This window comes from Salarias fasciatus, chromosome 7 (genome assembly GCF_902148845.1).
Source record: "Salarias fasciatus chromosome 7, fSalaFa1.1, whole genome shotgun sequence".
NCBI lineage: Eukaryota > Metazoa > Chordata > Actinopteri > Blenniiformes > Blenniidae > Salarias > Salarias fasciatus.
This window is the reverse complement of record NC_043751.1, coordinates 18,801,995-18,824,630: the sequence shown is the minus strand read 5'-3', so window position 1 is coordinate 18,824,630 and position 22,636 is coordinate 18,801,995. Positions and strand designations below refer to the sequence as shown.

Genomic DNA, 22,636 nt, shown 5'->3' with positions numbered 1-22,636 from the left:
TGCCAATGTTAAAAAGAATTGTGAATTGTATTTTTTTGTATCATACGTCACTACTGTTTGTTTATTCTTTTTTTTTTTTGTATTGTATATAAAAAGCACTTTATTTTAATTTTTCAAATAAAGAAAAAATGGATACTTTTTTATTTGAGTGGGTCATTATTTCAGTTCCCAATCATATACACAACACGCTATATACATGCCTTTTTAAATCAACGATTTACCTGAGGAAAATAAATGCCGTGGGTTTGGTAAAAGTTGTAATTTTAGTTTCAGTCTCCAACTGAAACACCTATTGCGAGAACACAAAATGTCTCAGTTCCAGTTATTTGTCCACATTTTTCTCTAATTAAGGGCATGTCATGACATTTTAGGGCTTCTACATTTGTAGACTTTTCACTCAATTTGTTGTTGTCAATGGTTGTGATTAACTCCTGCCTCTGTTTAGGAATGACTTAATTTGCTGTTAGTATGGAGGTTCATCAAAATGAAGCTTCGAGTTAACAGAATAACACTCACTTGCATGTCTTTCAATAAAGAAGCAGACTGAATTGGAAATACAACAGCAGCATGCAGTCAAGTCTAAGTCAGGAGTAATATAAATATATAAACTGAATGAGAACCCAGTAAAAAAGAATTTGAGTTAATTCTGGTTTTCCAGCTTCGTGTCAGTTTATCATTCTGTGCTTTTCAAAAATCCTCCTTTGATGTGTTCATGTTTCATCTCGTTTTGTCCATTTTACAGTTTTCTCCATTTCTTTTGTTTTGCATCTGTTTTGGGTCACATTACTGATGCTGTGAGGTTTTTGGGCAATCTTTTAAATTCTGAGGGTTTTTCTGTCAGATTATGACTGTTGTGCATCTTTGCAGCAATTCTGTTTCTCATTATGAACATTTTATGTGTCACTGTGGTTCATTTGTGTCTTTCATGTGCTTTTTTCTATTTATTTAACAACCTCTGCTTATTACTTTTTTGTGTCACATTTCCACTGTTACGTTTCTCACTTTTACATCTCTTTGCAGCCAATCTATGTTCCTTTAATGCGACTGAAAATCAGTCTCGTGTTATTGTGCGTCATAGTGTGATTACTTAACATCCCTCTCTGTTTATTTTGTGGCTCTTGTTTGACTAATTTGCGTCACAGCTTCAGCTGGTTAACATAGGCTTTAACTGAGTGTAATCTCTGTCTGGATAAATGTCGACACGCTCAAATGCTGGTTAGTTTCTCAATTTGGAAGTGTGCTGTGTTTACATTGAGATTCTGGGTTATTCACTCCTTGAGTTGCTTTTTTATTTGTTTTCTATACTCTGTGACATATTTCAGACTGGCAGAAGCCGCTGACATTGGAGAAAAGGCAGGATGCACCCTGGTTCGGGTTGCTGGACCATCACAGAGCAACTCGCCATCACACACACTCTCAATCACACCAAGAGGAAAGTTAGGGTGGCAGAAGACGAAACTGAAATATATGCATCGGCTCATATTGTGTCACTTTGTGCACACTGACACACTTTGTGTCTCGTTGTTTAGATTTTTCCTTCAATCTATCATATTTCTGGGATTATTTCATGACCCATTGACCTCTGGGGGCCTCCTGCTGTAACATGATCCTTCAATAATCTCTCACGGTGGAGACACCAATGTCCTCTGCAAACCCAGAGGAACAAACAGCAGTGCATTTGATAAAACTCCCGCACAGACCACACACCTTAAAGGCAAACAGAGTAGCTGCGGGTGTCTGTTGTGTTTCCACAGACGCGCAGCTGAGGCTCATTAATTGCAGCGGGCTGAAGCTGCACACTGGCCGCATTGATCCAGCTCGCGTCCGCCCACCTCAGGTCTGCAAGTCCCGATTAATCCTCTCCAGGACTCAGTCGCTCAGTAACTGAGAGAAAGATTGTGTTTTCTGAATTCCCCCCCTCGGGCTGTGTTGGATTCGGTGTCTGTTTGTGCGCACCGAGCATGGAGCCGCACCGCCTCCGGAGGCTCTTCTCCGCCTGCGACCTGAACGGGTCCGGCCGGATCGAGTACGAGGACTTCACGGCGGTGTGCGGGGAGCTCGGCGTCCCCGAGACCGACACCCGGGCGCTCTTCGACAGGTTCGACGCGCACAAGGACGGATACATCGACTTCGAGGCGTTCGCGTCCATGTTCGAGGAGGTTTCCGGGACGCTGGATCTGGCGGCGCTCGGCGCCGGGGCTGCCCAGACCCCCTGCTGCGGCCCCGGGGAAGAGTTTGTGGGGAGGGTGGACGCTCAGTTTCTGCTTTCTGAAAGGTAAATCCGGGGATTATTTAGGGAATTATTGCAATGCGTTGGCGAAAGCAAAGCTTCATTTCATATTTATCCTCCGTGCGTAACTCTGAGCGCACAGGTGAGACACCTGTAGAAAGTCTTGACTTTTCATCAAGACGTCCAGTAATTTCACCACAATCCGTCTCTACAGTGAAAAAATAAGAGAGGCTCAGCTTCCAGCATCTTTTTTTCCTCCCTTTTGCTTCTTCCTTCTTTTCATTCGGGACATCTTCCTTTATCTCTTTCTTTCTCTTTGCCTTCTGCCCGTCAGTTCTTTCAGGTCTGTCTCCATCTTTTCTATTTCCTTCTCCTCCCTTCACTTCTTTCTTTCTTGTAGCCTACTTCTACTCTTTCTCTTTTTTTTTCTCAGATTACCTTTTGTTGTAACTTCCTTATGCTAGTATTTATTCTATCCTTCCTTCATCCGTTTGTCTTCCTCCAAAAAAAAAACAACAAAAAAAACAAAATAATACATTTATAGCCAAGCTTTTACGCACAGATGTTAATTGCAGAGTCGATGTAAAACATTGGAGCAGATTTAATATTCTGAATTAAAAACTATTTGCGATTATGGCTACATGATGCAAAACTATATCGGGAAGGTTAGTCGATTTTGCATTTCCAAGTAGCTACACTAATGGATCCATTATTTGCGCAACCCATTCCATAGATTGCACATGCCACACAAAGAGCTCCAATCCTTGCAGATCAATTTAGGGTTTTGTGTCTTGCTCAAGGGCATTTCGGACTGTGTATGTCTTGCCTGTTTTATCATCAGCGTGGTATTAAATTGTGAAAAATTTCCAACGACTGAACTGTGATCATTTCCATGCAGTGGATTCAAAATAACTGGATTTTTAGTATTAAAGAAGAGTGATTAAAAGCTGTGTGAATAATTACTTGAACTATTTAGATGTAATGAACTGACAGTCCTGATTCGTTTCATACCTGCAAGAAAAATGTTCATGAAGTCAACAAACTGTCAGGGTTTTTTTTTTTTTTTTTCCTGTATTATAACATCACAGTCAAGCAGAAACTTGTTAGAAACTATAAAGACTCAGACATCTAAAGTTCAACTAAAACCCAAAGTGTGCCAAGAAAGTAATCAATCATACGTATTACCGTATCAAGACTCATCAGATCAGATGAATCTCATGTTTAACTTGTTTGGCCACTTTCCTCAAGATTCAAACCTTTTTCCCATCAGTTTGTCACAGTTGGTTTATTTTCTCCTGTGCAGCCTCCGGGAGCAGCTGTTGGACCTTCACCAGGCCATCCGCTCCTCTGGAAACGCGGCGGTGCTGGAGTTGTATGAAGACATGATTCAGTCCCTCATCGCTCAGAGCCTGGACAACAGGCAGACGTGCGAACAGCTGGAGACCAGCTTGAAGCGGTGAGAACAGACACCGCGCAGGTTTCTGATGCAGATTGTGGAGTCATAACGTTTTGCATTTTAGAGTAAAGCCAAGAAAAACTGTGTGACCCCCTGAACTGATTTACCAACACTTCAAACATGTGAACCTGATGGTATTGATGAGGCTGTACTAGAAGAATTGTTCAACCGTCCGTCTGGCAAACTGCTTCTGCTCCCAGGGAAATGTAAGGATTTCAAGGGTCTCTCCAAAAAGATCCTACTTGCTCATAATGTTTTGAGACCCCTTGTAATCCCTCCAGCCAGCATGCACATTTCCATTCCTGCTCTCGTTTTGACAAATTCTGCTCCTTTTCTTCTCGTCTCTCTGTAAGCCGTTTACCCGGATGAAGTCGCCGGTTCGACTCCTCGCTGATGGTGTTTTCATGTGGACTGTTTGTGCGTCGCGTCTGAACCACACCTCTTGTGTCATCTCACACAGCGGAGCTTTGCTCTTCGCTCAGTAGACCTGTAGTTTTTGTTTTGTCTGCTTTCTTTTCATTAATGTACAGAAAAAGGACCAAAACAGCAAAAAAGCAACTTCAAAGCAGAATACTGCTATCATCTGTCAGTCTTCTTGTTTTTCAGCCATTTGTTTGCTGTCTATATAGATTTGTAAAGCAGGTCTACAGTTTGATTGAAAGGCTTTTCATTTTTTTTGATTAACTTCAATGTTTTCTATCTCCTTTTTAACGGAGCTCTCCTAAAAGGCCATTGATAACCTTTATAGACTTAAGACTTTCAATGATTAACTTTATTTTTAAACCAGCTGGTTGGAAAAATCCAGTATTTTTCCTTGTTACTAAGCAATCTCCAAATCTTCAACCTTTTTAATCAAGTCAGATGAAACAGCTGATTGTCGCTTGTTGAAATAACTGAAATGAGTGTAACTGAATAGGAGGGCTTTTTAAATAAAGTCGTTTCACTTTTATTTCAGTTAAAATCTCCTTGACATTGTGTGATTTTTCTGATATCTTTGCTTCCAAATGAACGTCCTAAAAGCCTTCAGTAGCAGACTTTACTGTTATTCTCAATTTTCAAGATGAAACTTGAACAGTTAATATTCGAGTTGGCATTTTTAAAAAGGTCTGAGGAGATTTGAGCCGAAGCCTTTTGACCGTTTCCTTTGAAATGTGTAAAGTGAGGCTTCGCGCAGCACCACGAATCGGCTATTCAAGTCCTGTCTCACACATGGGAAGAGATTGTGTGTCCGGGCTGTGTGTGTTTTGTGTCAGAGGCGCTTTTGTGGTTCACCGAGTGTGTGGCATGAGAAAGGTGACATTCCTCTTTCAAGGAAGAAGGAAATGTGCTGCTTTCATCCTTCATTTCACCCCGACCCTAAACGGTGTTTTCCCACGAGTTGTTCCCGTAGTTTTCACAGCAATAGGTTTCATTTACTCTAGACCTGCGTTTTGCTGAAACCGGAGGTTAAATGTGAGGGGAACTCGTTGACGAACGTCACTCTGAAAGGTCAGCACACCTGTGGAGTCTTGCGTTTGCCGACCGCCCCTCGGTCGCCCCGATTGGTTCTCGTGTTGTTTTGATGAAAGAGGATCCAGTCAGTCAGGTGGATTTGACGTGAAGGAAGCAGGTTCTCGTGGTTTCAAGTCTGCTTTGATTCGACTGCCAGCGAAAACTTGTTTCTCCGTTTCAGAGTCGAGGAGATGAACAACAGTCAGCTGGCAGAGCTGGAGGACGACATGCAGCAGGAGCTCTGTGCGACGGAGGAGAGGGTGAGAGCCCAGGTGAGTTTATTAGATATTTCTCTCTCTACAAGGTACCCAGCACTGCAACGTGTTTTCAAAATTGAAGTAAAAGTTTTTTTTTTACAGATTCTTTCCTCTTCCATACCTGTGTGTTTGTGGTGCTTCTGGCCACAAAGAGCCTCTGTTGAGCCAGATGAAAGCCCCTCTTCAGGGCCGGAGTCGGGCCGCAGCTCACACTGCTTTGGTTTCATGTTTGCAGGAGCACAGGAAGATGGAGGGAATTATGGAGTCCATGCAGAGGAAGCATGAGGACGAGGTCGCAGACCTGCAGGCCGCGCTGGACGGACTCTTCAAGGTCAGTTTTCAGAGAAACCTGTTTACTGTGTTCTCTCTGGACAAGAAATTAGGTTTTTAACTACATGGGAAAAAGAGAAGAAAGAACCTGTATATAGAAGATGACACCAAGTCTGCAGAAGGTGTGGCTGCTTTCAAGTTTCTTTCTTAAATATTGTCTTTAAACTGTATTTCACTTTCATAATATCAACTATATGTCAATGGGCTTTAAAAGCACATTTTATGAAAATACTTAGTTCCTGTAACACTAAACACATGCTTACTCTCACTCCAAAATGTAGAAAGGTGGCACGGATGATTCAATCAACTTGGTAAAGACTTCTTTCTATCCGGTACAGCTGCGTTTGTCCTGTAGATGGCGACAGATTACATCAATGAGGTTGATCAATCGTTCCTCCATTTGTTTTTCAGCTGATTTAGAACTTATTGAGAGTCTTAGTTTTGGGGAGATTAAAATGCCACAACAGAACAAACGGTATAATTATACTATCATTTATGGAAAAGGTAATTTAAGGGATTTCTGTTCTTGCAGTATATTAAACTGTTTCAAACTGTTTCAAAAATGCTTATGATTTTTTTTTTTTTTTGTCTTTTGCTAAGGATCTAAAAGACTTGCAACAAAATACTTCAAAGGATGAAGTGATGAGGCTGAAGAAAGACATTGGCGATCTCTCACAGGTTTGTCGTGTTGGATGTTCAGTTGAACACATTCCAGGTGTGTTTTGTGGATTTTCTTTTCGAGTCGTTTTCCTCACAGATGAACAAGCTGCTGCGCGACTCCCTGCTTCTCGCCCAGACGAACATGTCCGTCCTGCAGGCGGAGCTGGACAAGCTGAAGAACATGTACGCCGAGCAGATGGCTCAGCGCGACAGGTGAACGTCTGAATCCACCCCGTCTCAGGTCTGATGGACACACACACCACCATCAGCATCCAACACACTGTGTGTGTGTGTGTGTGTGTGTGTGTGTGTGTGTGTGTGTGTGTGTGTGTGTGTGTGTGTGTGTGTGTGTGTGTGTGTGTGTGTGTGTGTGTGTGTGTGTGTGTGTGTGTGTGTGTGTGTGTGTGTGTGTGTGTGTGTGTGTGTGTGTGTGTGTGTGTGTGTGTGTGTGTGTGTGTGTGTGTGTGTGTGTGTGTGTGTGTGTGTGTGTGTGTGTGTGTGTGTGTGTGTGTGTGTGTGTGTGTGTGTGTGTGTGTGTGTGTGTGTATATTTTCACAGGGAAGCTGAAGAGTTGAGGAGGATGGTTTTGGAATTTCAGTCTTACTCCAGACAGATTCGGAGCCTCCAGTGAGTCGGTCTTCAGGTTATTGATGTTTTCTGTTGGGAACTTTTTAATTATAAGAGAGAATTTAAAAAATGTTGGTTTTGAATTTTCAGAGCCGAACATGAGTACAAACAAAATTATGTTTTTAGACAATTAAAGATCCTTTTTGATCATGAGTCACAACTTGTTCACTACTGAAGATACAATAAGCCAGCTGGTTCTAATTATTGGTTTATAAATGAAGAACGGGAAATCACAGGGTGCTGCCAAATGAAGCACAAAACAAAATGTACCTAAGACTCAACATATTGCTTTCAAAAAGGAACCTGATAGATCAACCAATGAAATCAGGAGGCATCGCTTCACATTTATTCTGCAACAGAGGACACACAACCCAAACACACAACCAGTTTCACCAAGAGCTTATCTTTAGGCTGGAGCGGAACAGTGTGTCCCCCGCAGAGGGTTTATCTCTACAGGGTCGAGTCTGTCTGAGAAAGATTTCCTCAAATGTTACATCCACAGAAAGTTTGTGATTCAGTCTGAGAATGTTTGGAGCAACTTCGCTGCAGCGGTCCTCCAAAAACTGCAAGTTTACCGAGGAGGAAATAAAATGTTTGGAAAGTAGAGAGTCACAAAACACTCATCTGTTTGTATTTTGTAATTCAATTTTTAAAGAAACACTTCCTCTTTTTTTTTTTTTCCAATTGAATTCACTTTGGATTTAAGCTTCGGAGCGCTGTTGCAATCCTACCGCTGGTCTTACAAATCCACAATGCAGGTGAATCTCTGGTCTTCCACAAACAACCATCATTCACCCACTCGGATATTTATGGACGTGGAGAACCGTAGGCGGGTGCAGCTGGCGAAATCACATATTTATTGACAAATTTTGACTTAGAAACAAAAAAACTCTAATTGCCCTTTAAATCACTGTGATGGAAGTCAAGAGGCGTTGATTCTCATGTCTTTCATGTCCTTAAACAGAGAAATGAACCAGAGGCTGTACGACAGTAATGACGGCCTGCGCTCGGCGCTGGCCAGTGAAATGGTCGCAGCTAAACGCAGGGTAAGTTTCCTTGTTTACTCACACATTTCCTCATATTTACTGCCTTTTATTCGGTCGGGTCAAAGCTGACAGTCGACTCGGTCGCTCCAGTTCAGGGATTTTAAAAAGTTCCCCTCTTGGGTGATTCTAATCCCCTCAGCAGCCGTCTCCCCAAAGCGAAATCCCAGCCCGGAGAATGAAGCCCCTCCGACAGAGCACGCTCATCCACAGCAGGTATTTCTGCTTTTCTAAGACCCGTCTGTGACTCTGCAGATTGATCTCTGGGAATTAGCTTGTCAGAGTTGAAGTGTGTGTTTGTGTGGCTGCAGCTCTGAGCATGATCGAAGGACGGCGACCTTCTCCCGCGTGGCCACCTGGGCCGATAAGTACCTGGACAGCGGGGTCTTCCCGCCGATGGACACGGCCGAGAGCTCCGGCAGCGACTACGACTACGACAGCGACGACAGCAGCAGCTCGGTGGAGACGGTGCACCACAGCTACTCGTATGTCCCGTCTGATGTGGAGGTCAGGAAAAAAAAAAATCCCCTGGAACTTAGAATTTTTTCCAAAAAAGATCCTTCAAATGGAATCAAAATGTTTTTTTTTCCCCTCCGTCTGTTAAAGGTATCAGAGGTGAAATCTGAGGCGGCGGTGTCGGTGGCTCCGAGCCGGACCAGCTCCATCACTTCATCCCTCCGCAGACGTCTGTCTGCCTTCTCCACAAAGGTGAACCCTCTCAGTATTTTATTGATTACTCTTTCCTTCTGAGCTTTTCCAGATCTTAAAAATTGAACTTGAATTTTTTTCTGTTAACTTCATTGTGTTTATTGATGGCTCTTAAAATCACTTTTTCATCGTGTCTACTTTGTGTTTTTCATATCCGAGCCTCTTTATCACTTTGTGTGTATGGCTTATATATCAATAAAGATTATTAATATAACAGATGGGCCAAAGTTCAAGTTGCAGCAGCCCATCATTCAGTGAATACGGCAAAACGGAAAACGATTCCATAATCACAAATGTCTTTTGTTTGGAAGTTGGGTGATGTTGATAATACGCCCATTCTATCAGTTTGTAAAGCGACTTTTATCATGTAGTCGTCTTCTGCTGCTTCTAGTTGGCTCAGGACTTCTCTGCAGTGATTTTGGAATGGTACAACTTGGTTTTTCAGACTTGATTCTGTAATCTCAGTGTCAAGTATCAGTCGATCACTCAAGGTGTTTGGTTTGTTTTTATTTTTTCATCCTCATTTGGCTGAAGATGCTTCTGTGTTGGATCAAACTCTTTCTCCATGTCCACTCGAAGCCTCCCTCTACCTTGGTTCGAGGCTTTCGTCTGCATCTTTTGTTCAAAGTTTCTTGGTATTTTCTCGTTGGCAGCCAGTAGAAGCAGACATGGAGGACGCTGAGGAAGACCCGCAGGTTTACCGCCTGGTCCTCGCCGGAGACGCCGGGTCCGGGAAGTCCAGCTTCCTGCTGAGACTGACGCTCAATGAGTTCAGAGGAGATATTTCCACAACACTGGGTGGGCATGTGCCAAAGCACACACACACAAAAAAATCATCCAAATGTGATGTTTTAATTTAAACCTGGTATTTCTACATGTGTCCAGGGGTGGATTTCCAGATGAAGAAGATGCTGGTGGACGGGGAGAAGACCAGCCTGCAGATATGGGACACAGCTGGCCAGGAGAGGTAGAGTGGAACACTTCATGCTGCTTAGAACGCAGAAATATGAAAACATGATGACTTGCAGGACTTACACCACAGCACTTTTTTTGGCTGAACTTCAACTTTTTTTTTGAATATCTGGTATATTTTATGTACACTTCTCTCTTAAGGTTTCGTAGTATCGCCCGGTCCTACTTCCGTAAAGCTCACGGCGTCCTGCTGCTGTACGACGTTGGATCAGAAAGCAGCTTCCTTAACGTCAGAGCGTGGGTGGATCAGATCCAGGTAACCGTTGTGATCCAGACCAACAGAGCGACCGCCGCCGCAGAAAACATCGACGTATTTAACAGCAGCCTGTGTTTCTGTAAAGGACTCAACAGAGGAGAAAATCCCCATGTGTGTTATTGGAAACAAGGTGGACCTCCGGGAGGAGCTTCCAGAGGGACGCTGCGTGAGCAGCTTGCAAGGCGAGAAGCTGGCTCAGGTGCCTTGACTTGACTTAACCAATGTTTATACAGATGCTGGACTCGAACGTGTCAAAGTAAAGCTCTGCTTTCAGGTCTACGGCGCCCTGTTCTGTGAAACCAGCGCCAAAGAGGGGACCAACGTCGTCGAAGCAGTGCTACATCTGGCGAGGTACCAAGCCACAGAGACGGCTCCGTGTTCCACTTTTTCCCCAAACTACACCACAATCATCTACTGTGTTCTTTAATCCTCCTCAGAGAAGTGAAGAAACGCGTCCCACTGAGGCAGAACTCCAACTCTCAGGTCCGACTGAATCCAGACAGCCAGAAGAAGACTCCGAACAGCTGCTGCGGACTGTAGAACACCGAGATACCGACACAAAGAGCAATGAAGGATCTCTACTGTGCTGCCATTTTTATTTCATGACAAAAACAGACATTTGTAGTGCAAGATTTTTTTTTTACATTTTTTTTGAATATTTAATCCTCAAACTTTTAAGGACAATTTTATAAATGTTTGTCAAAGTTTTTATAGATGGAAAAATGCACATGTACAAATATAAATAAACTTTTCAATAAACATATCCATATTTTTACTTAGCTGCTTTGTACGTTTTGTATGAAAGAAGTAAAGGGACATAAGTGAGGAATACTATTGCCGAAATTCAGATTTACTTGACAAGTATAAGTTTAGAAGTATCAGGTGCATCTCAAAAAATGACACTGAAATGTTATTTTGTTGTCTTATATTTACCACATAACCTGAAGGACTTCAAACCTCTTTTAGAATTTTTAAAAAATTATGACTGATAAAAAAAAAAAACTGATCTAATGAAATGTTCAAATCTGTTATGGGTATTGTACATTATGATGGGAGAGATGGCTCGTCCATTGCATTTGCATTTTATGAGGTGTGAGTGTTTCAAAACAAGCCTGTTTCTTCAAAAGCAAAGAAAACTACATACTTTCCTCTTTCATTTCCACATCAGTGTGAGCAATTATTTCAGTTGTATAACGACTTACTGGAGCTGCGATCAATACGTAAACTGAACTGTGCCTTTTTAAAGTATTATCAGAATAAATGTTGCACAGATTTTAGCTGTGAATGTTTAACACGTGTATTAAAAGAATATTTTTTCAACATTTCATAGAGGAAATTTTGGTTTCTAGACCCCAGGGGAATTTAATCTTTTTCCAAACGAACCATAGTCAGCTGGAAAAATGAAGTTCTGTGAAATTGGTCATAAATAATAGATCCTCACGTTCACCTTCCAGAGAGAATTTTCTACGATGTGAAGCTGACACAAGCTCAGACAAAAACCAAGTCCAAGTTCTGCTTCTGCGCTTGATGATTTTCTGGATGCTTCTTGAAGCAGATTTCAGTTTCTTGCCGTCAGAATCACAGACGTCACTAAGCTGCCCAAAGCCACAACCAGAGCTCCCAGGATGAACTTCCAGGAAATTCCCTAAAAGAAATAACAGACAGCCTTGTTAACGCTCACGCTGGACATTTCAGGGGGTTTCTTTTAACTCAAAAAAATCCTCACTACTTCAAACATTAGAACCAGAAGTGTTCAAGGAATCATTTAAATCTCCAGACCAGTCATTCTTTAGGAAAATCATCTCATTTCACTGTGAAAAAAATAAACTCTCATAGTAGGATTATACTCATGTTTTTATTTGAATCGGATTGATTGGGAACATTTTTACCTGTTGTCTATAGAGACGTGATTCACATGAATGACTGTTAAACTCACTTTATTAAAATCTCTTAAATTTGGGTGTTTTTTTAGGCGGCGCTGTTCCACAGAGCAGCTTGAGTCTTTTTCTAATCAGGCCTTATTAAGCAGCATCTAGTTTAGCGTTTATGAAGCGATCAGACCAAACATTGGGAGACAGTTAGGTTTCTTCAGGTGTTGAGGTGTCATCAGGTTCATTGATTCATGGTAATCCATGTAACATTTGAGAATCCACTGATCAAATCACTGATCTTCACACAATTTAGTTCTTCTGAAATTCAGAACCGAACTGAAATAGAATAGTTTTTGAATTGTGAAACCAAAATTCACGAGTTCATTCAAAACTGGTTCTCAGTTTAAAACTGTTTAAAGTTATCTCTAAAGTGTTTCAGATGGTCATGTTTATATTCAAGGATTAATAAATGCATCCAGATAACTATTTTATGATGAAAAACATTCTTGTGAGAATATATTTCTCCTCACAGTTATATTTGTATTACCTGTAATTAGTTTATAGGTATTAAGTGTGCAGAAGGATTTAGAGAAAATGTTTTTCTTTCCCCCCATCTTTTGAAAATGTGGATTAAGAGGGCTCCAAACACTTTTGATTGATCCTGTCTCAACACATAAATTAGATATTACAATAATTTGTTAGTGCACAGTTGCACTTTCTTGGCTTGCCTGCTTAAAGCTTGATAAGGGAAAATAAGAAACTCCTCACTGATGGCTTCTTCTTGGATGGAATCAGGAAAGGTGTGATGTTGTCTCCGAGCATCTCGGCCGGTTTGATTTTCCACTCCTGAGTGTCTTTACCCCCCGACTGCCTCCTCACCAGTTTAGATAACTCAGCGTGAATGGCCTGAAGGAAAGAGAAATAAAATCAAAACATCCTGCTGAACAGATAACTTCAACCACTGCTTTCAACAGAGGAGCTGCAATTCTGATAATGTCCAGAAGGTGGGAGCAGAGAGCTGAAAGGCAAAGTCAATACCTCTTGATACCAGCTGACTGTGTGCACACACACACACACACATACACATTCACACACACACTAAATATAGAAAAAAGAAGCAATCCATGCTTCCTTTCTGGTTTTCGACGTTGCTCCACTTAAGACTTCTTTGGAAAGCAGTTTCAAAACATGTGAGCGGGATACTGCATATGAAAAGGAACAGAAAGTGCACGGATCAGGGTCAAATGAGGAAGCCTTGCAGTAAAATGTGTGTGATTCAAAGAATATGAAGCAGAAGGAATCCAGATTCCCAGAACGGGTTAAACACATTGGGAGCAGAGGGTGGCAGAAGTCAGACGAGCGGGAAGAAGCAGGAAGTTCTAGATGGAAAACAGCTTGGTGTGAGAGAGAATGTGAACGGTTTTAATGTATTTCATATGATTCTTATTTGCTTTTGCTTTAAAGCGTTGTGTCTGAACGGCGCTCTATGAATACATTTCCCTTGCCTTTCATTCCTTATACATATGTTTATTTTTTCCCCTCTCTGATCAGCTACAACCTCAGTACAATCATTTTCTCAGAGAGCAGCTAAATCAGTTCTCCCCAGAGTATTTCATCCTGCAGCGAGACAAGGCTGTAATTACCAAAGCAGCAGATATTTTCACTGCGTCTCCTCCAGACCAGACCTATTTGTGACAGTGGCAGCGCGCCCTTTGGGTCATGTCGATGAGTCACCGGCTGCACTGGGTTGTAAACAGCTGATTGAAATGTTTTGCCTCCACTTTCTCATTCAGATCCCACCCGCATCGAACCCCAGGAATCGGGGTATTTATTATGTTTCATTTGTCGTGACGTTGAGCATGGTTATCTTAATTACAGGGTGCAGTGTCTGTTCCAACGCCAGAAAGTATGACTAAAGCCCATTTTCACTCTGACTTTACTACTTTCAGAGGACGTGTCCTCGGAGTGACATTATTTGACTTATGTGGCTTATTTTTAGTTTGCAGAGTTTGCCAGAAAGACTCAGAGCAGCGTGGTCACATCTGGAGACAGACAGATGTGTGTTTCACCAGAACCTTTGTGCAGGATTCGGTCAATTCCTCAAAACAAGAAAACAACAAGAAAAAAGCCTTTTACTGGGAAACTAACGTCATCTATTCAGGCTCATGTGAGAAGAAGTTGAAACTTTGATAAGATTAGTAATTCCTGTCGAAACTCAAGACTTTCATTTGTATATTGATGTTTTATTTAGATAAAAACAAAACATTTTCTTTGGAAATTCCAATATACTTCAAGTTTTAAAATGTGGGAGAGTGTGAGTAAAATCTTGATTCAAAACCTTAAAGGTGCTGTAGGCAGGATTTTGCTAGTCATTGCTAATTTTTCTGTGTTTTCTTTGGATTAAATGTTCGAGTATCCATTGATAATCCTTTCGGAGTGTAGCATAATTGCACTATTGCGAGGGCGCAGCGTTTCCATCTGTCTCTGTTCTGAGCTGAAAAGGAATCTCGACAGCTCCAGGTATCTTTGACCAATCAGAAGAGCCCCTGAGGCTCTAACCGTGATTGGTTGAGGGGCGTTCATCGCACGTTCTTGTGGGAGGGGCTTAACTTGCGTAAGGGCGTGATGTCAGAGAAAAAAGGACAGGATTGGCTGTGCTGGGTTTCAAATCGCCATCTTAGATGGGTCAAATCGCCATCTTGCTTAGGTAACCCTAAGCAAAATGGCGGAGATGCGGAATTCTGCCTACAGCACCTTTAATAGGCGTGTTTTTCTTCCTGCAGGGAGAACATGCAAACTTTCCCCAGTAAACACAGCTGCTTGGAATCTGGATGTTGTCACTATGAGGCTGCAGGACTCACCACTGCTCATCTTGTCACCTTTTTCACATTATATATGGAATCTAAATCGAGTCTTGATTGTGATGATCTAAACTGAAAAGGGGAATACGAGAACATTTGGCTGAGGCTGTTCTTTTGTTTGTCCTTTATGAGACAGTCATTGCAGAACTGATGAAGTTTGAGTGCCATGTTTATCTGGAATCTAATTTTAGCGTGACATCAAACTTCTTGATTAACAATAAAGAAAATCAAAATAGGTTTGATGCCAATAAAGAAGTTTGAGAGTAAAAAAATAAAATAAAATGGGTCATTTTGATATTCTGACAACAAAACTTTGCATAAATGTGTTGAATGTTGTTTCATAACTAAAATATTATTTGAGTTAAATAAGAGCATCATATAGTAAAGTAAGTGTGTGTGTGTGTGTGTGTGTGTGTGTGTGTGTGTGTGTGTGTGTGTGTGTGTGTGTGTGTGTGTGTGTGTGTGTGTGTGTGTGTGTGTGTCAGGGATTTTCAGGCACATTTGGAGGGAGCGCAGGGAGGGGAGCAGCTGCTCACCCACATGATCTCACCTTGGTGGCTGGCTCCAGTTTCAAGGCCTTCTTCAGCACCTCCATCGCCTCTTTGTACTCGCCCCTGTCAGAGAGGAGCTGGAGGAGATTAGAAAACACCTCAGTGTGCGAGCAGAGGTGGGGAACCCATAAATCAAAAATAGAGAGATGAGATAGCAGCAGTGTATCTGTTGTGTTTTCCCTCAAACATAATTAAATCTAATCCCACATTACACATGTTCCCCTTCTCCCTCCAGGAACTCTCCTCATGGTAATCACACTCGGCGTGATAGAGATCAGATGAGACGCCGCACGCCGTCTCTGGGTAATAGCCCGACGGCGTGGAGCCCTCACCTTCCCCGTCCTGAACAGGGCCTTGACGTTGTCGGGCTCGAGGCTCAGGACGTCCCGGCTGGTGTGCAGCGCCTCGTCGAACTGCTCCAGTTTGAGCTGAGCGGTGGCCAGGTTGTTCAAACACTTGACCCGGTCGTCCTGCACCTCCTCCTCCTCTGGCTCCACGCCGCCGTCGCTGCCATCTGTGCACGGACGGAGACGCATGGCTCGTCAAACACTGTCCTGCTGCTGCACACTTTATAATTAGCAGACTTTCTTTTTTTCCATTGGTCACACTGACTTCACTATCACAGTCAAACAGTCCAACAGTTAAACGGTGACCAGAGAAATAAGCAGGAGGGAATTTCACTGCTGGCTCTGAGCATAACGGTTAATAAAGGTTTGCAGCGCAGAAAGCGCCAAAACTGATATACTAAACGCTATTTTCTGATTAAACTCAGTCTATTAGTCTGCAGATGTGGTTCCAAGATGGAATCTTTCAAGTGCTAATTTGTTGTTTGAGGCAAAAGAAGAAGCTGTAAACACACAACGGAGTCGATCTTTTATAGTTTGCACATGGAACGACGATACCATTCACCTCGCTAAACTGTTTCTACGAGTGTATGCAGAATTACACATAATCACTGGTTAATTGTTTACAGTGTTTTCTAATCTGCATGTGTCATTATTCGTATCCGCAGACCCAGCGCGATGGGCCCGAGTGACCCAGTCGGAGTTAAGATGCCGGTGCCTCTCATGCATTATTATCCTCATCCCTCATCCGCTAATTGCTTGATCTGGATGCCCTCATAAAGTCCTCTCTCCGGTGCCGCAGCGGGTTCGACGGCCGGCCCGCCGTCATTGATACATTAGGAAGCAGTTCATGTCTCTCTCTTCACTGACTTGTTCAGCTGCGTTCCCCCCTCGGGCCCACAATGCCACCTCAATGATTACAGTGATTAAGAAGGTGGAAATAATAAGAAAGTTGATTAGTCTCGGTTATGCAAAAGAATTAAGCCAAAACGTTTATTGAGGCTCTGGACTCGGTGACATGCGTCTCTGCATGGCGGCGGCGCGATTAGTGAGAAGGCCGAGCGGAGGCCGGCACTGGACCGTTATGTCATCCTGATGTGAAAATGTGCTGTTCTGAGGTCTCGGCCGCATCTTTATTCTCATTGTTACAAATCCACCACACATTTCCATTCCTATCGACTAAAAGAGCCCCCCCCCCCATGGAGCAGACACAAACTGGGACACGGTTTTCATGAATATATTTAGGTTTTGATGGCAGGTTACCTCGTCTGCGTGTGGTTAGCACATCCAGAGCCATGCAGTAAGCTCTGGCTGCCATGCAGTACTCCTCCCTCTGGAAATGGAAGTTTCCTCGCTCTCGTTTCTGATTGCCGATGCGAATGCGGTCTGCGATCGACAGACTTAATGAGTCTGGCTTGTCTCTGACGTCCAGCAGCTGCAGCTGGTAGAGCAGAGGAGCCCAGGCGGGGATGTCCGGATCTCTGCACACACAAACAGGAAAACAAATTAATACTGAGCCTTTCAACATTGTACACATTCAAATTTGTGAGAAGAATTTATTACATTTGAAATAATTCCAAAAAAGTGTTTGACGTACACATGTACATGTATGAGTTTTATTTATCTATTTATTCATTCATTCACCATTTACATGTTATTTGGGAAAAGAATAACTCTATTTCCATGCATATGACAAAGACATTGGAGATTATTAGAGTTACGTAACGCTTGAAATGATATAAAACAGCAAGAAATTGTGTGTAAAGTGTTGCACACATGAAAAATAGAGACATGCGGAAATTTTCTATCATCTACTTATTCATCAACTCCACCACAGATGCGTTGGTATGCAGATGAAAACACACACACACACACACTGAAAAAGAAAATAATGTTACAAAAAAAATCATTTCCATGCAAACAACACACATATTTATACTTTCCCATCTTTAAAAGTGGCAATGATTTTTATTTTGTTGTTTTGTTTCAGATGTTTACTGTCAAATGCAGTTTTCCCCTGATAATGTATTATTTTTGCTGTTTGTGGAAATTTCTATAGACAAGTCATTTAGGAAACACTACTGGGTGAATGATTGAGATCTACACAAACTGAGCACGACACAAATCCAGAATTTGTGTCGTGCTTCTGTCTCTCCAACTCTTGATAGAGTAAAAAAAAAAAAAAAAGAAAGTTCAAAATAAAACACAACATGGCTGTTGGAAGGAAGTCCCACACTTGCATTTTAGTTGAAATTTGAACTAAATTAAAATCCAGAACAACATTGTTGGCATATTTTACATATTTAGAGCTGTGTGCTGCAGAGGGCATGACCCCGAAGAATGCAAGGAGACGCCCAGGTGAGCAAGGCTCGCCATACCTGTCTTCTGTCTTTGTGCATCAGGAGTGTGGATTGATCTGCGAGGCACGCCTGCTGTGGACTCTCAGGCCCCCTCCCCTTTCTGTATAACTACCTTTTAAAACATCTTTTAACAAAGCAGATGTTGTTCCTGGACTGCTCATTGCTGTAGCTTTCTACAACACTAAATACACAATGCTTTGTGTCTGTTATCTGTCCATTATCATCCATCCGATGAAGCTTTAAGACGATTTTCAGATGTGTGAACAGCAGAAAATGAAGTAAAACAGCTGAGCAGAAAGTGTGAAAATGAACTGGACCTCTCGAACTTGATTTGAGCCCAGCGTTGTATATTCAGACAATCTGGTCGGTAATATTTCTGGACTCTGACAACAGCAATAAAGCGTCAATAAAAACGCAGGAGGCGCCCATGTTGCATGTTTGTTATTGTCACGTGAGTGCAGTAAACCGGGAAATGGGACCTTCCCATGTGGGAACTCCTCCACTCTCCAGGAGCTGGAATATGCTTCATTACTGACTAGCAAACAACAAAAGAGAGGTGGCCGGAAAAGATGACAAAGACGGAGCGATCAATCACACTCTACGGCTCTGCTGGGAAGAAAACCACCACATCACCTCTCGCAGGCAGTAATTGTCTCACTCTATTTTTCTACCGGTGACCTTATTGATGTACCTGCCGGGTTTTATCAGAAACTACAAAGGAAGGGGATTGTCTTGAAGTGATGAGAACCGAGCAGCGCGCTTCCATTTGACGTATCAGATCTCTGCTCACGGTGATTCAAGTGACAACAAATAAATAGGAATAATCCTTAAATAGTCACATTTTGACAGACTTTCATGGTTTTCAGGCTCTCCAGCTGCTGTCTGCATACATTCAACTTCACATCCAGCACATGCCGGTTGGTTCTGGTTCTTGAAAGCAGACGAAAATTTGATACTGGCGTGAACCCGTGAGCCATCGGTGGCTTCAGCATTCTCAAGAGTCACTCAGAGGGAAAGTTAATTTGCTTTTCAGTCATCAGGCTGCTGCGAGCACGCGGCTCACAATGGTCCATTATCAGTTCCTCAGTGGAGGCTCTGATTCCAGAGGTGAGAGGGGGAAACAGATTCAGCTTTCAAAAGGACTTTTTTGAGGTAGCCAATTTTAGTGACCTAAAAAAAAAAAGAAAGAAAGAAAAAAAGAGAGCAAAAATAATCATTATTGATAAAATTTAGTGATCCTAACATAAAAAAAAGTGCATTAGCTGTTAAAAGGATCCTGTCTGTTTAATGAGCTCAACTAAACAAAGAGCTGAAAGCGAGGCAACAAAAGGAAGTGCAGCTTCCTGCAGACCCCCACCCAGTCACTGTTTGCTGCAAAGTGATAGTACTGGGAGTTGTGTCAGGTCATGATTTATTCAAACTGGTTCTGTCAACTGACACATTTTTTGTTTGTCTAACAGAATTAGTCGTATCCCCAGTTAGGACGGAGCCGCGTCAGCAGGTAGGATCAAATTACCCTTTCACCTCTCCTCTCTGGAGACCTCGCCCGGGATCAGAGGACACGCTGCGGCCCAGCCGAGGCCTCCGAAACCTGAACCTCATATCTGGGAGCATCATTCAGATGTTATCATTCTGAGCCCAGAAAACGCAGATGCAGGTTCAAAGAGTAGAAATGTGCAAGGCATGTGCAAATGCAAAACACAAATAATTTGTTCCTGCAGATTGTTGGGTTGAAGAATTCATTTAAAATCAACTGAGGAGAGACGCCGTCTTCGCGGCGGTATGAACGTCACACAGAGATTCAGGCTGAGTTAATCATGTACAGAGTATCCAGAGTTCAGTACAGTGATGATCCAGTTACTTTAAGAGTCACAAGAGGAGTCAGTTACAGTCATGGATACTGATCAAATTACATCAATGAATGCTAAATGCCAAGACTTCCTGGTTCTGTTTCAAAAGTAAAAGTTCATTCAATTTATATGTATATATATATATATATATATATATATATATATATATATATATATATATATATATATATATATATATAAGTGATTACTTGAGTAACACTCAGTAATGTGTCCATATGATCGAGTATCGAGTCCATGACAGCGATTCACAGCTCAGCACGTGCAGCCTGCATGCACACTGCAGCTATTTGTTGTCCTTGCATGCCTTCCTCCACTCTTATCTGGAACGATCGCACCGTTTTCCAGCCGATTTTGCAACAGTGTGTAACATATAATAAAAAGACACAGACTGTGCTGCTCGCTCTCACCTGACCTGACTGCAGTGGACTCACCCCTAAGCCCAGGGCTACTTTTGCGTTGTTTTGTGAACCAATATTTAACAGCAGTAAAAATCCATCCAGGCAATTTTGTATAGTTTATTTACCAGGACATGGCTGAACAGGAAACTTGGGTTTATAGATGATGTTGATCCCTCAGAGTCAACAAAAGTTTCTGTTACAGTTTATTGTTGACACCTTAATTGGAAAATGCTAAGCTCTCTTTGTAATCAAGACTTTACTTAATCTTTGTGCTTATGATGGATGAGTTTCATGGAGACACTTTGCTGTGAGCATCATAAAATGTCCTGTACGGTGAAGTGGAGTTCTTGTGCTGTGGTTCGTTATCTGGCACTAATATTAGTCATTCGTATGATATGATGAATGGTGATGATATGATGACACATCTGAATAACATTGGTTTTTCAGATGTGATGTGATATGATTACATGCTTTTGGTTTGAATTCTAGATTAATGAACTAACTGCTAAATAAAGCAATTACATTGAGATAAAACCGCACAAAGTTTCCCTCTGAAAACGTGGTGACGTATGAAGCCTTGAAGTATTTATATTGAAAAAAATGGTATCACATTAAAATATTGACACAGCAGAAGTACTTACTGTGCTCCGAGGTGAATATTCCTGCACTGGCTGTCAGTTTCCACCAGTTTTCACAGAGGTTAAATACTAAGTTGAGTTACTGAGTAAAGATCCGTGTTGCGTTGTCATAAATATTTGACGTTCTGGAACTTGAATGAAATGGCCAAATACACAGAGGGCACCAAAGGGTAACGGATATCAGCAATACAGTGTTTAGCACTCTTGTCTCACTGAGAATATCCTCTGGTCGATTCTGTGGTTTGAGAATGCATTTCTAAGGAAATTTGAATATTTTTCTTTTTCAAGTATGTATTTTCTCCAATAAACACTATTATTTCCTCCTACAGTCTGGAGATATGCATTTATAATAATCTGTGACTCTAATAGGGTGCAATTACGCCACAACAATCTAAGTTAAGAATCATTATTGCAGCCTGTTGATTTTTCAAGTATTATTATTATTGGCTTGCTGTTATAATAGAAAATGCAAAACAGAAGGTTGAATAACTTCAACAATTCTACATTTTCCCTTCTTAGGTTCATATCTTCTTTCATTCAAAATAAAATAAAAGAATATACTTTACTTTCATAGCTGCTTTATCCATTGAAAACAGGAAACACATTCAGCTCACAGAATAAATAAAGTTTCTGTGAGAAATGAGTCATTTCTTACAACAAAACTGCTAATGAAAACCAAGTGATGTGAGATTCTGTAAATTAAACAGTCAGACTCTCGTCTGAATAAACACACTGGACGCTCAGGGCTCAACAGGTGGGATGTGACTCGGCTCAGCAGCTGACAGCAACGCCCACACAAACAGTTTAGCACAAAGCACTGGCCGGGGACCGCTGTCTGAACGCTGAGGAATAATGGGAATAGCTGAGAGTTGAACATCTATTGTTGCCATCATGAGCATTAAACAAAAATCGACGTGGCCAGCGAGCTGTGGAGTGTAATCTGAGACTGCGGCGCGCTGACAAATCCGTGAGGTTTACGGTGTCATGTGGGTCACTGGCGATTAGCATCGCACCAGCGTGCTGCTGAGCTCAGCCAATGAGCCCCCGGGGTCTTATTAGGGCGAGCAGGAAACGGAGGCTGGTCAGCGGGGCGAGATCCTCCCCGAGATCTCAGTGAAACACGAAGCTGTAACTTCATCCCAGGTTCTGGTCCTGCAGGCCGCCGCTCAGGTTCAAATGAGATCACAGGACTGTACGTTTGTAGTCACCCTCACGTTGGAGGTTACAGCAAACTGTCATTTAACCGCAGTCCGTGGCTAATGATGATTATTTGTCATGAAAATTACATTTCTGTGACGGAAGAAGGAAGACTCATTTTCTTTCTCGGCCCCACTCCTTTTCAAAAGTTCTTCAAAAGAGCCGCTTGTTGTTTTTTGCTGTCTCAGGAGTGGGAATCACTTGGTGTAACTGAGAAAAAAAAAATATTCAGCTAAAGATAGGATGAAAAGGATTTAAATTTAGACCTGAATGAATTACATTTAGCAAAAGAAGCTTCTGCAATACAACATGAAGAGCACACCAACTGTTTCCTCATCATTCATTCCTCCTCATCATTCATTCACTCAGGTGTGATTCACTCAACACATGTTGAGCCAAGCACAAGGTCCAGCACACAGGGTGTGTTTCTGAGAGGCAGACGGCGACTCTTTTACTCATTCTGCCTTAAAGAAACCTGAAGAATCTCCCTCATTTAACCTGCTGGCCGTCACTAT

At 42.1% G+C, this 22,636-nt stretch overlaps 2 protein-coding genes across 3 annotated transcripts in view; one reads left to right on the top strand and one right to left on the bottom strand.

Annotated features, from left to right (window-relative positions):
* Positions 1 to 1,772: 1,772 nt before the first annotated feature.
* On the top strand, positions 1,773 to 10,793 carry rasef2 (RAS and EF-hand domain containing 2). 2 transcript variants are annotated; one of them, XM_030095745.1, is made up of 17 exons: positions 1,773 to 2,275; positions 3,534 to 3,686; positions 5,359 to 5,449; positions 5,670 to 5,765; positions 6,365 to 6,442; positions 6,522 to 6,637; positions 6,983 to 7,051; positions 8,016 to 8,097; positions 8,237 to 8,310; positions 8,406 to 8,601; positions 8,701 to 8,802; positions 9,456 to 9,600; positions 9,688 to 9,769; positions 9,916 to 10,030; positions 10,116 to 10,229; positions 10,305 to 10,381; positions 10,468 to 10,793. In XM_030095745.1, exons 1-17 carry the CDS (start codon positions 1,962 to 1,964, stop codon positions 10,568 to 10,570), a joined length of 2,007 nt encoding a protein of 668 aa, XP_029951605.1. In that variant the 5' UTR covers positions 1,773 to 1,961; the 3' UTR covers positions 10,571 to 10,793. The 2 variants fall into 2 exon arrangements, with proteins under 2 accessions (XP_029951605.1, XP_029951606.1); XM_030095746.1 differs by having other exon boundaries at positions 1,962 to 2,275; positions 8,240 to 8,310.
* A 756-nt stretch (positions 10,794 to 11,549) lies between these two features.
* fkbp16 (FKBP prolyl isomerase 16) overlaps positions 11,550 to 22,636 on the bottom strand; it is a 30,221-nt gene continuing 19,134 nt past the window's right edge. Inside the window, exons 4-8 of the mRNA XM_030095747.1 lie at positions 16,921 to 17,138; positions 15,646 to 15,827; positions 15,313 to 15,390; positions 12,670 to 12,807; positions 11,550 to 11,675 (exon numbers count right to left, since the gene is read on the bottom strand). Coding sequence (XP_029951607.1) covers positions 11,589 to 11,675; positions 12,670 to 12,807; positions 15,313 to 15,390; positions 15,646 to 15,827; positions 16,921 to 17,138 — 703 coding nt within the window. The 3' untranslated portion in view covers positions 11,550 to 11,588. The remainder of the gene's footprint in view (positions 11,676 to 12,669; positions 12,808 to 15,312; positions 15,391 to 15,645; positions 15,828 to 16,920; positions 17,139 to 22,636) is intronic.